The sequence below is a fragment of the Schistocerca americana genome, chromosome 4 (genome assembly GCF_021461395.2).
Source record: "Schistocerca americana isolate TAMUIC-IGC-003095 chromosome 4, iqSchAmer2.1, whole genome shotgun sequence".
NCBI lineage: Eukaryota > Metazoa > Arthropoda > Insecta > Orthoptera > Acrididae > Schistocerca > Schistocerca americana.
This window is the reverse complement of record NC_060122.1, coordinates 182,178,164-182,197,993: the sequence shown is the minus strand read 5'-3', so window position 1 is coordinate 182,197,993 and position 19,830 is coordinate 182,178,164. Positions and strand designations below refer to the sequence as shown.

The 19,830-nt window shown below is 39.1% G+C and overlaps 1 protein-coding gene across 4 annotated transcripts in view; it reads right to left on the bottom strand.

The window, feature by feature from the left end:
* The window catches only part of LOC124612253, a 215,210-nt gene that overhangs the window by 38,464 nt on the left and 156,916 nt on the right, over positions 1–19,830 (bottom strand). For all 4 annotated transcript variants that reach the window (XM_047140333.1, XM_047140334.1, XM_047140335.1 and 1 more), the window contains exons 20-21: positions 9,178–9,295; positions 4,696–4,929 (exon numbers count right to left, since the gene is read on the bottom strand). In XM_047140333.1, the coding sequence (XP_046996289.1) occupies positions 4,696–4,929; positions 9,178–9,295 (352 nt within the window). The remainder of the gene's footprint in view (positions 1–4,695; positions 4,930–9,177; positions 9,296–19,830) is intronic.

The window sequence follows — 19,830 nt, the reverse complement described above, 5'->3', positions numbered from 1 at the left end:
CTCCTCCCTTTTTAAACACAATTTTGACTTCTTTTCATTATCCCATACACGGCTACCTACTGAGAGTATTCTTGCTCTTCTCCAAATCAGGAATTTTTTTTTTTTCCAATTTACAGTCCATAATACTTTCCACTATAAAGATACCCCATAAGGTTTTTGCTTTTTTGTAATTTGTCTTGCAGAACTGCTTCCCACATGCCTTTACATTTTCTGAAACTGATCATGCACGTCTTCCACAAACTAATGTGTATACTATTTTGGCCATGCTTGACCTTGTGAATTCTGGAGAAGTTAAGGATTGTTGGCACTCAATCAGTCACAAATACTTTTAAAAATTCTTTAATGACATAACCAGATTCAGGGTATCATGCCCAGCTTCATATGGCTAATGTTTTTGATTGCATTAATGTTTTCGTCAGCAACATGTTTTCCACTCTTACACTGCACATGAAGATTTGAATAGATACAAGGTGAAACAGTTGTATACACTTACAATGATACAGTGTATGGCACTTTGTCTCGTTCAGTCTTTATGCACATTTTAGACAATGCACAAACTGTTGCAGGGAAAACAGCACACACATTACAAATATGGCACTGTGACACACACACTCACACACACTCTATTCTTCATCAGTTTCAGCCTCAGGTGTGCTTTACATCCTATCATTGTTTACAATCCAAAGAGAATCCATTAAGCAAAGAAACCCAATCCAAGATAAGACGCCATCTGTACCAAGGGATGCATGGCACATGGGAAAGTGTGTCATTAACAGAGTCTCCGGGAGTTGGCAGCACACCCATCACTTGGATAGAGACCATGCTGGACATGCCCCATCACATCAGAACTGGAAATAACTGGACGCCTCTTAGATATCCATAATCTCACACCAATACAGTGAGCACAAAAAATATAGGAATGGTCAGGAAAATGCCAGCTGACAATACAGTAATTTCCAGGTGCTTCAATAAACCTTTCAAAGTAAAAACTGCAAGAAGGGAGCAGTGGGAGAATGAACCATGACACCGTTCAGGAGACATACTCTACTTTCCTGACATGTTGAAAATATGGGGGCCATGGTATACATGGAACAGTCTACACTAGAGACTGGAGGAGGAGGAGGAGGAGGAGGAGGAGGAGGAGGGGGGGGGGGGGGGATTTTTTAACGTCATTAAAGTTGAAGTATGTTGAAGAAAACACATAATTAAAAAGGTGGGGACAGGGAGGAGGAAACTTCTATCTATTAAGAGCTTGGATTTAGTTAACTTCAAACTGATAATACTGACAATATAAACAGGTTATTTCCAATATAAGTGTATTTAAGTTACAGCGTATTTTATAAAATGTTAAAAATATTTGTCATTAGGCTACACAGTGTGTGTATCTAGTGTGTTGAGTTTGGTATCTGTTTCCTTTCTTCTATTGTCATTGATAGGGCCGTAAGTAGTTTATGTGTATTTCTGTTGCAGTGTGGATATTCTAGTTCAGATTTCTGACTGGTGTGTGTCCTCGTTCCATGTAGTGTGTAACTTATGTGAAGATCCCAAGAAATATATGTAGAAATTGTTTGTTAGCTAATTCCAGTTGCTCATTTAGAATATAACTGGGGTGAACTGAGGGTGACAATGTATATTTATAGTCGTTCTAGAGGTCCATTTTCTTACCTTTGGTCCATTTTCTTACCTTTGTTAGTGGTATGTAGTGACTAAGTTATCTTCTATATCAGAACCAGTGTGTTCATGGTTATCCATCTGTGTGGCAATTGCAAATTTACTTCAATTTTTTTGTCTAATGGTATCTCTGTTCATGCTACATTATAGCAAAGCTTGTTATGGTCTAGCATGCAAATGTGTGTGTGAAATTTATAGTACGCAATAAAACACCACCTAAAAACAACTTGTCCTATAGTTCTTAAATATTAAATTTAGATTGTAAACAAAACCAACAAATGCAAAGCCTAGATCTGAGGCTGGAACTAACATGAAAAACATTACAAAGTGTTTGTGAACTATAGTGATTTATTCAAAATGTGTGTGCTGTTTGCACTGCAATTGTCTGTGAATTGATTAGAAAGAGCACAAGGACCAAACAATATAAAGTGCCATCCACTGAACACATTTAAATGTAAATAAGTGTTTTGCCTTATATCTAACCAAATGCAAGCACATTAGCATGTTTATACTATCAAAACAACATACAAACCGATGCTAAATATTCAAATATTCTTGAGCAATGCAGGAGTGAACAAAATGGCACTGACAAAACATTAATGTAATGAGGCCATTATAGTGCAAAACTAGTTACTGTGCAGGAATAAAGCATTTTAAAAAGTATTTGTTGCTGGTGGCATTTTGCACCAGCAGTCTGTATTTTACTAAAATAATTCAAATCTACACTTCGGCCGAATCAAACACCAATCTTTCCATAGAACATTTCACACATTTTTTTTGCTGATACTCACATTTGCATATTTGCGCATTACTTTACAATAAATCTACTTGTACAGCTTCAGTGTTACAGGTAATAGATACCAGATATCGTTGCAGTCAAGTTCTGTGATTAAGCAATTTTGTTCCATCATCACTATCTCTTCTACTATCATAGTACTCCCTAACCAATGCAACGTACTACTCCTTGCTGGTGTTCCTTCACATCATTTCTTCCTTCTTTCACTGACAATCCTCATATACATATAATGAACATTAATAAATGACAAACTATTCCTGACTCGAAATGGACGAAAAAAGATTCTACAAACATGTGTCCAGAAATACATTGTTGCCACAGTAGATGGTGCCGACGAATGCATGTTTCTCTGACCATGTGCCATGTGTTCCTTGTGTATTGCAAGATGTGTGATTGTTGCACCTTGCTGTAAGCAGCAGTATCGCCCAGTGTTCATATTAGGGAACAAGTCAAGGTAGCATTTGTGTACAGGCAAGCAGATGGAACCGGTTGAGGTGCAGTACAGCTATACCAAAACAAGCACCCTCACAGACACCAACCACATCGGACATAATTTAAAGCCCTTTTTGGGCTTCTGTGTGGTCCTTTCAGACAGACAAATGTGCCTTTAAGTGGCAGACTGTGCTTACACCAATTTGGAGGACGGGGTCCTACAGGACATTGAGACAAATCTAGTACTAGTTCCATGCAAGTAGCCCACCAACATGGTGTACCCAAAGTACAATTATGTGTACCCTGTATGACAACCATACAAGGATTATCAGCAGCAATTTCATTCTACAGGTAGGATTTAATCAATAGTTTTTGCACCAGACCATCACAATTACGGGATTTCTGTCATCAGTCCTCTTTACCGACAAAGCAACCTGTATCAGAACTGGCATTATTAATCTAAAGAATTATCATCTGTACGCTACAGACAATCCTTGGAGAATGATTGAGGAATTTCATCAGCATCGGTTCAGCATCAATGGGATTCTTGAGAACCACATAAATGGACCAGTTATTATTCCACAAAGCATTGATGGAGGAATGTACCAGGACCTCCTGTGGAATGCTCTCCCTGAGTTACTTAAGTATCTGCCTTCGCCAGTAAGACAGGTTATGTGGTTTCTGCATGATGGAGCACCACCCCCTTTCTGCATTAAAGTTTGCCAACAGATCATCATCATCCCTGGACATTTGATAGGACAAGGAGGCCCTGTAGCATGGCTTGCTAGATCGCCAGACTTAAACCCCTTGGATTTTTATCTCTGGGAGCATCTGAACGGTGTTGTATATCCCGAACCAGTTCCTCATCTGCAGACCCTTCATCAGCATGTTCACAACACCTGTGACGCTATTCGGAGAGAGGCCGGAATGTGCAAAAGAGTGCAGCAATCTATGATGAGATGTGTGAATGCATATGCTGCATCCATGAAGGCCACTTTGAACATTTGTTGTGACATGGATGTGACACAGCTCTGTACTGTGTTCCAGGGTAATATTTTGTTATTGCATTCACACTGTCCAACTCCAGACATGTTCATAGGGCCTTTTTTCCTGTAATTTGATGTGTATATGAAAATCAAATTTTTGTTGCCTGTCTGTTTTCTGCTGCCATAGCCCTTAAACACCAAATTTCGCTGCACTGTCCTAACGGATATGTTTGCTGTATGTCCCCCATCGATTTTTTGCATTATTTTATGTAGTGTTGCTTGTCTGTTAGCATTGACAACCCTTCGCAAATGCCAGTGTTCTTTGTTGTTAAGTGAAGGCCATCACCCACTGCATTGTCAATGGTGAGAGGTAATGAGTAAATTCTGGTATCCTCGGCACACACTTGATACTGTGAATCTCTGAATACTGGATTTCCTAACAATTTCCAAAACAAAATATCCCATGCATCTAGCTCCAACTAGCGTTCCATGTTCAAAGTTTGTTAATTCCTGTTGTGAGGCCATTATCACTTCGGAAACCTATTCACGTGAATCACCTGGGTACAAAATTACAACTCCGCTAATGCACCACCCTTTTATATCATGCACATGCGATGCCACCACTATCTGTACATGTGCTTATTGCAATCCTATGATCTGCGTCACCTCAGTGTAGATATGGTGAATGTAGGTAACTCTTTTTGCAAGTAAAAGGAATACGTTGATTTTCGATAACTTTCTAAGAATCTTTCTGAAAGATAGCACCATTTTTACAAGACCATTTTGTACACAAATACTTTTTCCTCTTACCTTCATACTGTGCCAAGCACATTTCATATTTCCTGGGTAGGAAACTTTCTTTGTCTACTTGGTTGCAATACTCATCCACCTTTTCTTGCATAACTGTCATGATATACTGCATAACAGAACTGCCTTCCTTAAAACCAAAAATTGTGTCAGGAGCTTGTACATGACAAATTGCCATACTTATTTCTTCCCCAACATTCAGGTCAACAAATTTCAAGTTTTCATAGAAGTATAGAGCTGGAAAAATAAAAAAAAAAACCTAATGTACATAATGATTGCAACAGATACCAAAACAAGTCATGTGACATAGATGGATTGATAATGAGTAAGATTAAACATGTCAAAAATTGCTGTTGTAATTAAAACACAAATAGAACACACCAAGTATGGATTCAGCTCACCTGCAAAATGAGCTGTATAGTTTTCAAGGCGTAAAAGCTACAAAAGATAATATTAACACTGCAAGTAGTTATCAAGCTACAAAAGATATATTAACACTGCAAGTAGTTATCAATCTGGATAGTCATTTGAATGACGCATAGCTTTATTAGGTATGTTCCTATTTCAAGTATTGTTTCCTTGCCTTCATCTGACCCAAGATTTATTTTACGTTTGTTCTCAGTGAAGGAACATTCCTTAAATCCACATGATCAAAGAAGTGATTATCTTCCACTGTTCATCATCTTTGAGATGCAGCAAACAGGGAGACTGCTATGTAACTTTATGTGGATCCAGATCACTATCTTATGCTTCTATGCATGTGAATGCATTTAAAATGGTCATTGGCCTTGCCTGGATGTACGAGACAATTTCACTTTTTCTTTTTTTTCCTCCTCAGAACATCTTTATTCTGATAGTTACAATTTGATGACAATATTAACCAACATTTCTCTTACATGTACTATTTTCCAACACAGTCTCCATCACATTCTATGACCTTATGCCAGAGTTGTATAAGAGTATGTATTCCCTGTTGGTAAAAGGTCTTGTTCAGTGCTCATCGCCACATTTTCACAGCATGAATTACGCTTCATAATCTTCAAAGTTTGTTCCGTGCAGAGAATCCTTTAAGTGGCAGAACCAAACTGAAGGGCACCAGGTCTTGGCAACAGGGTGGATGATGCAATGATGTGCAGCCCAATGTCATGACCGAGTGCCTGGGTTCTGAGACTTCTGCATATGCACGCACTGTCATGTTGGAGTAAGATTTCTTTTGTATTCTTGTCGGACCAAACACACTGTAAAAGGTTCTTGAGTTTGTTTAACCCAAAAGGACTGTCGCAATGACCTTTTATCGAAGACAGCTGCCTTGAATGTCTTCTTTTTTGTTAATTGAAGATGGCCCTACTCTAGTGACTACCTTTTTTTCCCAGCTCGAAGTGATGCAATCGAACAAGTTCTCATTTCCATATTACTATTTACTAAAATACGACAGGCTGCAAATACGTATGTCAGAGTGATTGGCACACATACCAGGTTGGTACCTGATGACAAGAACAGCTGTTCTCATACAATGAATGCACTTAATGGAATGGAGCACTAAATGCTCAGTTTTGCATATTATACAACTACAAGAGAACTGATGGTTAGTACTTACCGTCTAGAGGCAAAAGTTCTGATACTAGTGACAAAAATATACAATAGCACATTAAATTATCTTAGCTTCAGAATTGTCAGTTCCTTCCTCAGTGAGGAAAAATGGATATGCTAACAAAAAAGGGCGTGTCAGCCAGGATGAGAAAGACAGCCCTCCTGTAAGGGCAAGGAGGGACAATGATGAAAGGGCAGGCATTTGGGGGTGGGGGGTCAATGATAATACATTCATTGGTACACATTGTGTCAACCTCTCTGTACTTGAGGACAGAGAAAGAGAAAGAGAGAGAGAGAGAGAGAGAGAGAGAGAGAGAGAGAGAGAGAGAGAGAGAGAGAGAGAGAGAAATGAAGATGGATTAAGAGGAAGAAAAATGAAAATAATAATGAAATTAAAAGTAGGAGGAAAAGGAGATGGACAAGAAGAGAGAAAAGGGGAGATTGTAAGTTAACAAATATTAAGTCCCAGAGAGTCAGGATACAACTGTATGTTGGAGAGCAAGTTTCCTTTTCCAGAGTTTATGGGAACTAGATTCAAATAGCCCCCTGTGAGGTAGCAGACACTCTAATCACCCGAGTCACGCTACAGAACATATTGAACAACTGTGTACTTCGTGTCAAGATGGACAGTTAATTATATGCTGTGTATGCAGCAAGCTAACGTAGCGATAATCATTCCTACGTAGAAGACTGTGTGATTGATGCAAATTAGTAGGTCAACAAGGTGTGGTTTCTCAAGAATTTTACGGTTTACTTGTGAAGGGGATGGAGCAAATGGATGCGTGATGCAGGTTTTACAGTGAAAATAATTGCAGGGGTAGGCTCTTTGGGTTAGGGATAATATAACTGGAATGTCAAGTGGCTTGACTAGGAGGTTAAGATGGCAACAGTAGGTGGCATGTGGAGGGCATCTGGGAAAAGATCTCATTTTGGGGCTTCACCTGACAAAGTCATATCGTTTATTAGACAGTTGAAGAGAGGAATAGTGCATGGGAGATATGTTTGAGAATAATATCCTTATGGCAGTTACAGAAGAGGAAAGCTTGGAAAATAGTATTGACAATTTGGTGGTGGAATAGATACAGTTGGCATAAACTCCTAGGCTGTAGCGATGGGTGCGTTTAATGTGGAAGTAGTGGCAACTGTCAAATTGTAGGTAATGTTTCTCAATGGTTGGCTTTATGTGGACACACATTTGGATGTCATCCTCAGTGGGTCAGAGTCAATGTTGAGGAAGGTGGCTCTGGATTTGAAAAAAGGTGCAGGGAAAAGGAGTTAAGCTGTTGGATAACTAGAAGAGCCCACCCCCTCCCCCCACCCCACCCTTTACACTGCTGAGTCCAGACTATGGATACATCATATACAAATCTGTTTTAAGCCAAGGGCCTGTTTCTGAATCTTGAGGAATGTCTCTTACATGCAATCCATGAAAATGTTAGTGCAGGACAGGGCCGTACTGGTTTCCGTAGAAGCCCCCAATTTGTTTGTAGGTTTGGGCCCTCAATGGTGAAGTAGTTACTGGTCAGAATGGAGTTAAATAGGTTGATAAATGTGGTTTTAGGAAAACTTTCAGGTTGGATAGATGGTATTCTAGGGTTGAGATGCTGCGCATATACAGGATGTTGGCATAGAGTGAGGCTGTATCAACAGTAACAAGTAGAGTTGCATGTTGGAAAGGGATGGGAATGGATTCGAGACATTCCGAGGCTGTATGTGATGGACTTCAAGTGCTGGTCAACCAGCAGTGGCAGCCTGGGAGCCAGATAATATAGGATGCACAAGATGGTTTGTATTTTGGGAAGTAGATAAAAGGTGGCACTGCATTAATTAGGAGATGTAAGGAATTCTATAGTCAGTTATGGGTCCTTATGAGGAACCTAGCACTTTACGGATTTTATGCCAGCTCAGTGTGCATGAAACGAGTGGGGTCAGTAGGAATATTATCTGTATCATGGTGTCCAAGGGCTCATGATACCCCTCTGCCATACATTTCACATGTTTAAGTACCCTCGTCAAGAAAACTTGTTCACATTAAGGATGACAGTAAAGTTGAGTATCTAACTAATCGTGACCTCAAGGCAGACTATTCTAAGGTTTGGGGTTTCACGGATATTTTTCAGAAATGAATGTGCAGTGCACACTGCCTAGAGAGAATGGTTTTGGGAAAGATGAGGAGGATTCCTCTGGGATCTGGACTGGAAATGTTTTAGGCAGGGTTTCATATTAACCTTGTTGATTTTGGGTTGGGAGTCGGCGGTGAAATGGTATTTCCATTTGGTGAGAGACTGAATGTTAGCCCTCAGAAAGAATTTATGTCCGAGGATCAGAGAGAGATCTAGATGGGAGATTTAGGACTGAATGTTGGTCAAGATTGTGAAGTGTTAGAGTGAGTTGGGTAAGGTTGTGCTTGGATGGGAGGTGTGCTGGTATTGGGAGGATAAGTAAGAATGGCAAGGCTGGGTTTGTGGAGTTTCAATGAGTCCACCAGTAGTACTAAAAATTTTGCCTCCTAAAATGAAGCAATGTCCAGCAATTCTGTCTCCATATTTTCTCATGTGAATTTCTCTTCTGATAGAGTTATTATGCTACTCTTCCATTAAATATCAAAATAACACAACACACATTTACTGTATACCCAGCTAATCTGAACAGCTGCTGAAATTGGTCTCAATACATCTCACTGAAATTTTACAATATTAATATAAATGGAACAGTACTGACAATACACTACTTGCCATGTGCTAATGTTTACTAATATCTCATCTCCCTGTGGTGGATATTTTATAGAGAAAAATAAACTGTGGTGTCAAAAAAACACTAACTATCGACAGAATATTATAGTATACAAAAAGATTTATGAAACAACACTAATCCCATAGTGAAGTCTCAACTTACCTGGCACATCTGTCTTATTAAGTTGCTGCCAAGATGGGTCTAACAAGGATTTTATTTTTGCATTTATGTGTGTTCCATCCATGAACAAATCCACCCCGTCTTTTATGTCACCAAATTTCTGCAACAGAATCAAAGATATGCTCCATTACCAGTAATTCCAAAGACCATAAAAACTCTCACTGGCTTCGTGATAACACAGCTATTGTGTGCGCGTGGGCATGGGCATGGACGGGTCACAATTTATCAGCATATTAACATTTTTAATGACATATAAATAATTATTTGATTTTAATCAGTGTCACCAGAAATTACCATTCTTGACGAGAAAAAATTCAGTACAAGACGTTTAACATACATACACCTCCACGCTTCTTCATAACTGAAACCTGGGCTATATCACATGCGGAACTATCATGAGCACATCCGAATAAACTGTAAACTGAACGGCTATTCTTATAGCAAGAAATCATATTAATTGACTTTGTTACTTTGTGATCATATGGTTTCTTAGCACTGAAGCTTGATACTAAAGAGGGGGACACTAGAAGGGTGGAGTAATGCCAGCAATTCAAATATCATCATACACATCAATTATGATCAGCACATCAAATGGCTACAGTGCCATGGAATAGTTTAGGTGGTTGGGAGTTAGTGGCGGGTAAAAAGGAAGAGGGCTAGTGCATACTGAGATGTGTTAAATTATCGCAACCTGCATCAACAAAACTCATTGGCAATATGTAAAATGGATAATCGCTGAACTATCAGGGTGTATACGGGGAAAAGGAAAAAAAATTCCCCGGATTATTCCCGGATTTCTCCCGGATATCCCGTTTAAAAAACATGCTTTTTCCCTGGCGAAAATAGACTTTTTCTGTGCTAAATGACAGTAGGTTTTCCGTAGATTTTCCCTCGGAACTGTAAAACTTATCAATCCTTTGAATGGTTAACGTTTTATACAATCATGTAGAACCTCCCGGAAAAAAAAGAGAAGACGGGGCAGAGAAGTTTTGGAGAGACTTCTAATAAAAAAGGAGAGAAGTTTTGGAAAGTCGTTTGATTTGCAGCAACATATACACTGCATATTTTCGTATTACGAAAGTATAAATTCGAATTGCACCAAAAACAGCGCGTTAAGTCTCCGGAGGTTGCGATGTCCTTTTGTAAGCGAGTCATATCTCAAGCCACAAGATCTCGCCAGCCGATGACAGCAGCTATTCAGAGCATAGGACACGTGTTATAGTCAGCCAATAGCAAGATCACTGGTTACATGCGAACACACAAGAGGAAAAGTTAACGGTTTACATTAATATATACAGTACCATATATCTACAAGAAAAGCTAAGCTTTCACACATAATATTAGTCTCTAAGATTAACACTCAACAACAGAAGCTAAGCTTTCACAAGTAATGTTGATCTTTTTTGCGTGTGTTATACTTTAAGATACATCACACAAATGTGCCAGTAAATTTAAAATTATGACGTAAATGTCTCGGCTCGAAATTCTTGTAAGTGACTGGTCCTCAAAAAGTTCAGTTTCGAACACTCTGTGATTTAGAAATCCATCCCACTTTCTCACACGTAACATAATTCATCTTGTGTAAAAAGAAATTTACTTTGAAAGTAACACTTTTCTAACCACCGTTCGCAATACTATCTGGAGACTGTTAGGTTCGATTTACCAGTTGCCAGAGAGCGCCAGAAAACAGGCATTATTGTGCGTGTGCAACTACAGTGGTGTAGGAAGCCCGCATGTTCGTGTGTATAAAGCACTAAGGGAGCTCGCATTACACAATAAAAGAAACAGGGCATCAGAGGATACTCCAAAGAGCATCGGAATTTCGTAAACCATACTAAAATGCATAATTCGGCTTGAAGCGCAAATTGGCTTTTTCCAGATTCACAATGAAGTAGGTCGCATCAAGCTTTTCAGGGTGGTTTTTGGGATGTAAATTTTCTTGGAGTACCAGTACTCTACGATCTCATTTTTGGTTCTTTATTATGGCATAATGCCATACACGGCAGACGATGATAACGTGCACTTGAAATTCAGCGAACAGTTGGAACTAGCCAATACTGTAGAATGAAACACTTTGTTTCAAATAAAATGATTGTCTCAGCATAAAGATTAATAAAGCCAAATTTCTTTAGCAAACTTGCAAAAATAATTTTATTGCTCTGCAAGGCAATTAATGCTTGACTGCTACTAACGTCGAAATAAAATAAAATCGGAAAACTGAAATTAATAATATATTTTTGTCCTCCGTAATTATGTGAATGTATTTTAATTCACTCGATAGCTACCGGCCATAGAAATCCGTTTTGTTTTCATTTGACGTTGGAGCTGCACACGAAGAGAAGCAGCAAAATCACTTCACGTAAACACAGGTCACGTGGAGACTAGCCCCCTCCCCACTACAACTCTGACAACTCTGTGCAAGCGCGAATCTGGCAGCTAGGGCGCGTGAGAAAAATTTTTCTCATTTGCATCTGGCTGATTGCTGCTACTACCGATACAGGTAATAGCCAAACTTCAAGTAGCGGGAAGCGGGAGAAGGTCCTGCTTATACGCGAGTCAAATGCGCATGCACAACAGACCGCTGGCAACTGGTCAAACAAACCTAATATTTCCTTTGCCAGTAAAGTTTTATTTTTTTCCCTCTCGTTTATATTTTATTGCTGCAGTATCATCCTCCAGTAGCAGGATATAATAACATTCTTTGCTAGAGGATCAATTCTGCAATCAAAACTACAAAAATTTAACTGAAAGCTAAAACAATGAAAAATTCCCGGAATTCCGAAAAATTCCCGGATTTTTCCTGGTTTTCTCCCGGATGAAAAAATTCCCGGGCTTTTCCCGGTTGTCCTGGGTCGTATACACCCTGACTATACAATACAAATAAAAGCTGTAAACTTGTTGTCTTAATCACTGGTCAACCATGCCTTATTTATTAAATCTACTGCACTCTTTTAATGTTTCTTGACTTGGTCTCCAGGGCACACTGATTTTGGCCATCTTTATTATTTTGCAAGAGTCTTCACTCTTCTGTCCATGACGATTTTGCTGTCCTTGAAACCTGTGAGAGCCTGAATACTGGATTTGAAATTCGGCCTGTTGCAAATCTCTGTGTTCCTGTATTCCCATTTCTTCCCGATCCCTTTTGAATCTCTTGGATCCAATGTACTTTGGTTCTCTTACTCCCAAGAAACTGTTTAATTTGGCGAGTTAATGTCCTGTGTCCCATTCTAAACGAGTTTCTTAAGAACATGCTGCTCCTTTTGCTGATACTGTCCAATACGCTCCCTAACTGGGTGTACTGTTCTTGGTTCACTCGCCTTCTATATTAACTATCTCTTGATTTTCGAGAACCCAATATCCTCTCCGGAATTCTTTGTTACACAAGTTCTAGTCTTTTAACACTTTCACCGAAGACGTAAATATGAGCCATTAATCACAAAATGGTAACTTAATTGTGCTTGTGCTGGTAGCTGAAATCGTACTCTAGCAAAACCCTGAAGTTAGTGTTCTTTACATGTAACACTGACAGCTAAATTAACACACATAAGCATCTTTTGCACTTGTTTGCAAACATTACTAACATTACTTCAAACAACCTTTCTAGAGTCTCTTATTTATTACCAGTGCAAAGAAACTATATTTTAAATAATGAACAAATGCAGGTCTTTGGTGAAGAAGAAAAAACTTGGCTTTGAAAACACTGAAACAATTATAAAACATTAAACAAAAAACGAATTTTATATTTTATATTATATAATTATTAAGAATACATGTTATAAAACAAAACAGTCCCTAATCATGTTTAATTACACAGCTGTCCAACAAATTACAGGATTGTTCACCAGTCTCTGCACTCATTAGTTGTGACTGTATGCTTGCCCAGTTCAATGCACTTTTTACACTTCATGACTTGCTTTTTCCTTAATTTGGTTTGCACTTCCAAACACTGTATATTTCATTGAGTTTCCTCTCTCTCTCTCTCTCTCTCTCTCTCTCTCTCTCTCTCTCTCTCTCTCTCTCTCTCCCCCCCCCCTCCCTCCCTCCCTCCCTCCCTCCCTCCCTCCCTCCCTCCCTCCCTCCCTCTCTCTCTCTCTCTCTCTCTCTCTCTATCTATCTATCTATCTATCTATCTATCTATCTCTCTTGGAATTTCCATATAAGCAGCAGTCACTTTATTATTTTTATTTTAGTTTACACAGTGTCATTTTACTGCAGGTACTGGTACTGCAAACTGAAAAATAGCAGGTCAATTTTGTTCTTAGGCCAGCACACTGTCCTCAGTTCACATATATAGTATGATAGAATCTGCCCAAGGCCATGTCCTACACAAGCGTCAGAAGCGACTGACAGCAAGCAACATCTGGATATGTGACACTCCAGCAACAATCAGCAGCATCAGGCAAAAAGCCCGGGTGTCCTGCGTGCAAGCAGCCATCTCAAACTACAAGATGGCTGCTTTGAGCCGACTAGCTATTTCTATAAAATGGCACCCCTGAACTGTAAAATATTGTAGCTGGAGAGTAAGGCCACAAAAATTAGCTTTGCTTAGGAAAATAAAGCAAAAAAGGAATGCTGTGCATGAAATTTACGAAGGGAGGAATCTTCATGGAGAATTTCATAATTTATATCATCAACTACGAAGATCAGCAGACAAATTCTTCGAATACACGTGAATGAGCAGAGGAGCATTTGAGTATCTCATCAATAAATTAAAGACAAATGTTTTTTTACATGATCAAGAACTATTAACAGCCAATAAATTAGGAAGAATGACTGACTACCCTAAATACAAAGAACGAGTGCAGCTAACAAAAGCTAGCTGTGTAACAGTAGCGTTCCAGGTTATAGATTACAGCTATGAAATGGTCCTGGTTTGATCCCTTCTCCTTCCTATTTTTTAACTGATTCAGCTACAATTCTGTACACTAAGTTTTATGTACACCGTTTACACTGCATCACTAAATATTTTTTTAAGGTCTTGCCTAAGTATTTGATTTTTAAGTGTATATACAGCTAACCCAGTATATCACGCACAAATTCCTAATAAGTTACAATGAACAACCACAAAATTTTACAGATATTTGATGTTGCGAACTTAGCTCATCAGCAGTCAGTGTTATGGCCAAGTGTTACAGTTGATCTGAATAGTCTGTAAAAGTTAAAGCACACAAAATTTTTGAAAATGAAATCAAATGCTTAGTGAAACGATTTGTGTAAAAGAATGAAATAAAAAACATTAGGGTAACGTTTGATGCATATCATTTTAGGTTCATGATTTTGAGCATCATTGAATGGCACATAGAACATTTCTCTGATCTATTTATTTCTTTTTCACAAATCATTTCACAAAATATTTGACCTATTTCTTTCATTTTTTATTTTCAAGTTTTATTCAGAATGCATGATCTTACTGACTCCTCGTTTGCCTTCCTATGATCATCTTTTCTCGAAAATCCTAACTTTGGAACCTGATTCGAAGGAATCCTTTTTTGACATTTAAATATCGCACCAATGTATTTTTTATGTGCAAAATAGCTAGGCCTTGAACAGATGAACCTTTTGACAATTTACACAGCTTGGCAGCAGTTATTTGTGAAATATTTCAATATTTCCTCAACTCATTAAGTTTTCCTTAATTATCCTGGTTACTTTCAGACAGTTAAATATTTTCATGCAAAACTAGACCTCACGCTGGTCACTTTGATACCCCATTTGCCTGTTTCTCTCTCTTTGTTTGCTACGAAAATCTGGACAAAACCTTATGGTGTAACTTACAGAGAGTCTTGTTTACACTCTCCTCACATGTTTACAAAAACATATCAAGTGTTAATCATACAATAAAATAGTCCTTTCCAAAAAACATCATTTTGATATCTTGACCCACTTATGAGATTCAACGATTTTTACAACCACTTGATTCCTGAAGAGCATGAAAGGATTCGGATGCACTGATGCGACCTGTCCGCAGATATAACTGCAAATACCTAAAGAATGAAGAGAGGTTATTCCGGTCTCAACTTTAAATACAGTTTAGACATGTCTGTTATATTTCATATGCAATAATGTATGGTCTAAATGAACTATACAGAAAGTCTATGCAATGTGATTTTAGCTCTGCACATTCTTAAAAATTGTGTGCAGGCATGTACTCAGTTTTGTGCAGCACAGTAACTACAATGAATAACGAAAATAAATTCAGACCTTTAACAAGCAAAGATATCAAGCTACAAGATGTGGAAGAATCAAATTTTTTCAACAAATAGTTTTCTTAAAACTAGATGATAAGTATTTCACAGCTGCCGTCACGTCCACTCTCCACTGCTTTGCCGAAAAGACACATGGCTGTTGCCCTCAATGTCACACGTGCTGCAGCAACAAGATTCAAACACGTTTGAATTCAAACGTCGCTAGTTGTAGCAGAGGACAGGCAGCGCCAAGAACGTCACCCACGTAGGACACTTCCGTAAACATTCCTGCAGTGGTGTCTCATCAGCTGTCGTGTGCTGTCTGCCTCTTCTGTCGCTTATGTAGGATGTGGCCTAACAATCCCAGACATATTCATATTGCAATTGACAAATGGCAGTGGTTTTGGAAGTATATGCTGGCATCAATTCTTCATTTTTAGCATTCTAATGTGAAATTCAGTGGAAGTGTGGCCAACCTCTCCTCCACTCTTCTACTTTCCGATCATCATGCTTTGCATATAGAGAGCAACTGTAATTCCTGCATGAAACCAATTTGTCCACTGCGAAATCTAATTCCTTTATGCAGCTTTAAAGATTCAATTTCTTTGCAGGTGTTCCTCCAATATAACCTTAGTCTCCAATTGCAATGCGTTTTGAGATACAATAAGGTTTTAGATAATGTAAAACTGTTGTAATAACTGCCCATATGAATATGGTGTCCAACATGTATTTCTATAAAAAATAAAAACAAATTGTAGAACAGCCTTTTCAAACACATCATAAGCATTCCAATGTACATGGCACACTTATTTATAAAACCATTGTAATGCCATATTTGTGCCTTTAGTTTCACATATGTAGCCAAAAGGACAAACACACCCTCAAAATAATCATTAATTCATCTAATGATAAGGTCTCTTCTTGGGTAATACAATTGACATTCTATTATTAAAATAATTTATTTTAGGTCATATTTTATATACTCTCATCATCTCGTTTTGTGCATCCTTGCTGAGGATTTCTAACAAAATGTAATGAGCTTAAAATGACTGCTCAAACGCATTGTTGTTCCTCTATTTTGAAGCAGAGGATTTTTTCCAGTAATCTTGCACTTGCCCACATTTCACATTGCCCATTTCTTTTGTCATCAGTCTACTGACTGGTTTGATGTGGCCCGCCACGAATTCCTTTCCTGTGCTAACCTCTTCATCTCAGAGTAGTACTTGCAACCTACGTCCTCAATTATTTGCTTGACGTAATCCAATCTCTGTCTTCCTCTACAGTTTTTGCCCTCTACAGCTCCCTCTAGTACCATGGAAGTCATTCCCTCATGTCTTAGCAGATGTCCTATCATCCTGTCCCTTCTCCTTATCAGTGTTTTCCACATATTCCTTTCCTCTCCGATTCTGCGTAGAACCTCCTCATTCCTTATCTTATCAGTCCACCTAATTTTTAACTTTCGTCTATAGCACCACATCTCAAATGCTTCGATTCTCTTCTGTTCCGGTTTGCCCACAGTCCATGTTTCACTACCATACAATGCTGTACTCCAGACGTACATCCTCAGAAATTTCTTCCTCAAATTAAGGCCGGTATTTGATATTGGTAGACTTCTCTTCGCCAGAAATGCCTTTTTTGCCATAGCGAGTCTGCTTTTGATGTCCTCCTTGCTCCATCCGTCGTTGGTTATTTTACTGCCTAGGTAGCAGAATTCCTTAACTTCATTGACTTCGTGACCATCAATCCTGATGTTAAGTTTCTCGCTGTTCTCATTTCTACTACTTCTCATTACCTTCGTCTTTCTCTGATTTACTCTCAAACCATACTGTGTAGTCATTAGACTGTGCATTCCGTTCAGCAGATCATTTAATTCTTCTTCACTTTCACTCAGGATAGCAATGTCATCAGCGAATAGTATCATTGATATCCTTTCACCTTGTATTTTAATTCCACTCCTGAACCTTTCTTTTATTTCCATCATTGCTTCCTCGATGTACAGATTGAAGAGTAGGGGCGAAAGGCTACAGCCTTGTCTTACACCCTTCTGAATACGAGCACTTCGTTCTTGATCGTCCACTCTTCTTATTCCCTCTTGGTTGTTGTACATGTTGTATACGACCCGTCTCTCCCTATAGCTTACCCCTACTTTTTTCAGAATCTCGAACAGCTTGCACCATTTTATATTGTCGAACGCTTTTTCCAGGTCAACAAATCCTATGAAAGTGTCTTGATTTTCGTTTAGCCTTGCTTCCATTATTAGCCGTAACGTCAGAATTGCCTCTCTCGTCCCTTTACTTTTCCTAAAGCCAAACTGATCGTAACCTAATGCATTCTCAATTCTCTTTTCCGTTCTTCTGTATATTATTCTTGTAAGCAGCTTCGATGCATAAGCTGTTAAGCTGATTGTGCGATAATTCTCGCACTTGTCAGCTCTTGCCGTCTTCGGAATTGTGTGGATGATGCTTTTCCGAAAGTCAGATGGTATGTCACCAGACTCATATATTCTACACACCAACATGAATAGTCGTTTTGTTGCCACTTCCCACAATGGTTTTAGAAATTCTGATGGAATGTTATCTAACCCGTCTGCCTTATTTGACCGTAAGTCCTCCAAAGCTCTTTTAAATTCCGATTCTAATACGGGATCCCCTATCTCTTCTAAATCGACTCCTGTTTCTTCTTCTATCACATCAGACAAATCTTCACCCTCTTAGAGGCTTTCAATGTATTCTTTCCACCTATCTGCTCTCTCCTCTGCATTTAACAGTGGAATTCCCGTGCACTCTTAATGTTACCACCGTTGCTTTTAATGTCACCAAAAGTTGTTTTGACTTTCCTGTATGCTGAGTCTGTCCTTCCAACAATCATATATTTTTCGATGTCTTCACATTTTTCCTGCAGCCATTTCGTCTTAGCTTCCCTGCACTTCCTATTTATTTCATTCCTCAGCAACTTGTATTTCTGTATTCCTGATTTTCCCGGAACATGTTTGTACTTCCTCCTTTCATCAATCAACTGAAGTATTTCTTCTGTTGCCCATGGTTTCTTTGCAGCTACCTTCTTTGTACCTATGTTTTCCTTCCCAACTTCTGTGATGGCCCTTTTTAGAGATGTCCATTCCTCTTCAACTGTACTGCCTACTGCGCTATTCCTTATTGCTGTATCTATAGCGTTAGAGAACTTCAAACGTATCTCGTCATTCCTTAGTACTTCCGTATCCCACTTCTTTGCGTATCGATTCTTCCTGACTAATGTCTTGAACTTCAGCCTACTCTTCATCATTACTATATTGTGATCTGAGTCTATATCTGCTCCTGGGTACGCCTTACAATCCAGTATCTGATTTTTTGAATCTCTGTCTGACCATGATGTAATCTAATTGAAATCTTCCCGTACCTCCCGGCCTTTTCCAAGTATACCTCCTCCTCCTCTTGTGATTCTTGAACAGGGTATTCGCTATAACTAGCTGAAACTTGTTACAGTACTCAATTAGTCTTTCTCCTCTTTCATTCCTTGTCCCAAGCCCATATTCTCCTGTAACCTTTTCTTCTACTCCTCCTCCTACAACTGCATTCCAGTCGCCCACGACTATTAGATTTTCGTCCCCCTTTACATACTGCATTACCCTTTCAATATCCTCATACACTTTCTCTATCTGTTCATCTTCAGCTTGCGACGTCGGCATGTGTACCTGAACTATCGTTGTCGGTGTTGGTCTGCTGTCGATTCTGATTAGAACAACCCAGTCATTGAACTGTTCACAGTAACACACCCTCTGCCCTACCTTCCTATTCATAACAAATCCTACACCTGTTATACCATTTTCTGCTGCTGTTGATATTACCCGATACTCATCTGACCAGAAATCCTTGTCTTCCTTCCACTTCACTTCACTGATCCCTACTACATCTAGATTGAGCCTTTGCATTTCCCTTTTCAGATTTTCTAGTTTCCCTACCATGTTGAAGCTTCTGACATTCCACGCTCCGACTCGTAGAACGTTATCCTTTCGTTGATTATTCAATCTTTTTCTCATGGTAACCTTCCCCTTGGCAGTCCCCTCCCAGAGATCCGAATGGGGGACTATTCCGGAATATTTTGCCAATGGAGAGATCATCATGACACTTCTTCAATTACAGGCCAAATGTCCTGTGGATACACGTTACGTGTCTTTAATGCAGTGGTTTCCATTGCCTTCTGCATCCTCATGTCGTTGATCATTGCTGATTCTTCCGCCTTTAGGGGCAATTTCCCACCCCTAGGACAAGAGTGCCCTGAACCTCTATCCACTCCTCCGCCCTCTTTGACAAGGCCATTGGCAGAATGAGGCTTAAGTCTTCGGCTGCCAATGCTGATTATTTATCAAAATTTAGGCAGTGACGGGGATCCAACCCGGGACCGAAGACGTTTTGATTATGAATCAAAGACGCTACCCCTAGACCACGGGTAC